Raw genomic sequence first — 2,500 nt, forward strand, 5'->3', positions numbered from 1 at the left:
GAGTCCATGCACCAAAACACCATCTTTTATTTTCTCAATCTGTAATGAAACATCAAAAGAGAGCCATGAGACACAACTTGCACAAACTGGTCATCTTTTATCATATATCTTTTACCTTTAACTTGTTTCAGTCATTAGACAACAGCCATGCTGGGGCACTGCCTTGAGAAATTTTAGTCAAATGAATCAACCCAAGTACGTATTCTTTTTAAGCCTGGTACTTATTGTATCAGTGTCTTTTGCTGAACTGCTAAGTTATGGGGATGTAAACACACTAACACCAGTTGTCAAGCAGTAGTAGGGGGACAAACACAGACCCAAAGACACAGACACACATTTATGTGCACGTGCATGCACACACTTACACACATACACACACACACATACACACACATATACACACACACACACACATGACAGACTTCTTTCAGTCTCTATCTATCAAATTTGATCACAAGGCTTTGGTCAGACCAAGGCTATAGCAGAAGACACTAGCCCAAGGTGCCATGCAGTGGGACTGAACCCGGAACCATGTGGTTAGGAAACAAACTTCTTACCACACAGCCACACCTGAGTAATTTCTTTAAAATAACATGGCACAAGCAATACATAAATTCCTTTTTTTTTGTTTTGAAAGCTACCATCAAAAGTAAAATGTAACTACAAGCAAAGAAGCCTTGTTCAACCTGCTAGAAATTGCAGCCAAATCTTCCTCAAATCCCAGTTTACAGCATTTTGGAAATAGACACATTGATAATGTGGTCCTAGACAGATTGTGGCTGAATAAAAAATAATGATGGTAAAGACTAAATAAATGTAAATTTACCTTTTTGAGTCATACCGAATCATAAGGGCTGGTTTCCTGATTTCATGGCGTATATATATTCCCCACCTGGATGGGATGGACTAGAACAACACGAAATGAAGTGTTTTGCTCAAGAGCACATCATGTCACCCAGTCCAAGAATCAAAACCACAATCTTACAATCATGAGTTCAATACCCTAACCACTAAGCCATACACCTCCACATGGTAAAGACTGGGGTGCCTTTGACTGTAGGTCTGCTCAATGAGAATGGATGCACAGTTAAATGATGAAGGAAACCACTATGAGATTATCCAAATTCTTTGTTATCGTGGATCAAATCTACCTGGATGCAAACACTGCTATCTTCAAAGGAATGAGATATTGACTATAGCTTAGTGGTTACAGCATCAGACTCACAAACAAGAGGCAATGAGTTTGACTCCTGGACCAGGCTGTATGTTGTGTCCTAGAGGGAGACTTTATTTCACATTGCTCCAGTTCACTCATCTGTAGAAATGAGTTGTGATGTCACTGGTGCCAATCTGTATTGGCCTTTGCTCTTCCCTTGGATAACATCAGTGCCATGGAGAGGGGAGGCTCCGTATGCATGCTTGGACTTGTGACTTGGAGGGTAACTTTCTAGGTGCAACCCCATGGTCGTTCATGACTGAAAGGGTCCTTTAGTCATAAATACATTTTGTCTGACCAAAGAAAGAGGGTCATGGCTGAAACACATAAAGCCATTCCTCTCTATGATCACAACTGATATTGGGTTATGCAAAAATACCAACCAACTTTCAAAATTAGATAAAACCACTATTACTACTACTACCACCACCACCACCACCACCACCACCACCACTACTACTACTATCTAAGGCGTAGCTACCACCGCGAGTACCATCTAAATATGTAGATGCCACTTCAGCCATCTAAAGATGAAGCTACCACTTCTACTATCTAAAATTTTATGTAGCTACCACCACCACCATCTAAAACTAGATGTAGTAGTCATCACAACCATCTAAAGATGTATCCACCACCACAACTAACTAAAGTTGGAGTTACCACCACTACCATCTAAGTTAGATGTGACCACCACCACTACCATCTAGAGTTGTAGCTACCACCACTTCTACCATCTAATTTAGATGTTGCTGCTATGACCACCGTCTAAAACTAAATGTAGCCACCACTACCACTACCTAAAATTAGATGTAACTACCACCACCACTACCATCTAGAGTTGTAGCTACCACCACTTCTACCATCTAATTCAGATGTTGCTGCTATGACCACTGTCTAAAACTAAATGTAGCCACCACTACCACTACCTAAAATTAGATGTAACTACCACCACCACTACCATCTAGAGTTGTAGCTACCACCACTTCTACCATCTAATTCAGATGTTGCTGCTATGACCACCGTCTAAAACTAAATGTAGCCACCACTACCACTACCTAAAATTAGATGTAACTACCACCACCACTACCATCTAGAGTTGTAGCTACCACCACTTCTACCATCTAATTTAGATGTTGCTGCTATGACCACCGTCTAAAACTAAATGTAGCCACCACTACCACTACCTAAAATTAGATGTAACTACCACCACCACTACCATCTAGAGTTGTAGCTACCACCACTTCTACCATCTAATTCAGATGTTGCTGCTATGACCACCGTCTA

The 2,500-nt window shown here is 40.8% G+C and overlaps 1 protein-coding gene across 1 annotated transcript in view; it reads right to left on the reverse strand.

The window, feature by feature from the left end:
• Positions 1 to 2,500, reverse strand: part of LOC106867680 (dynein axonemal heavy chain 6-like) — a 367,549-nt gene that overhangs the window by 2,405 nt on the left and 362,644 nt on the right. The window contains exon 79 of the mRNA XM_089362433.1: positions 1 to 39. This exon is cut by the window's left edge and continues 184 nt beyond it. Within this exon, the coding sequence (XP_089218559.1) occupies positions 1 to 39 (39 nt within the window). The remainder of the gene's footprint in view (positions 40 to 2,500) is intronic.

Source organism: Octopus bimaculoides, chromosome 14, assembly GCF_046866305.1.
Source record: "Octopus bimaculoides isolate indiv1 chromosome 14, ASM4686630v1, whole genome shotgun sequence".
NCBI classification, from domain to species: Eukaryota; Metazoa; Mollusca; class Cephalopoda; order Octopoda; family Octopodidae; genus Octopus; species Octopus bimaculoides.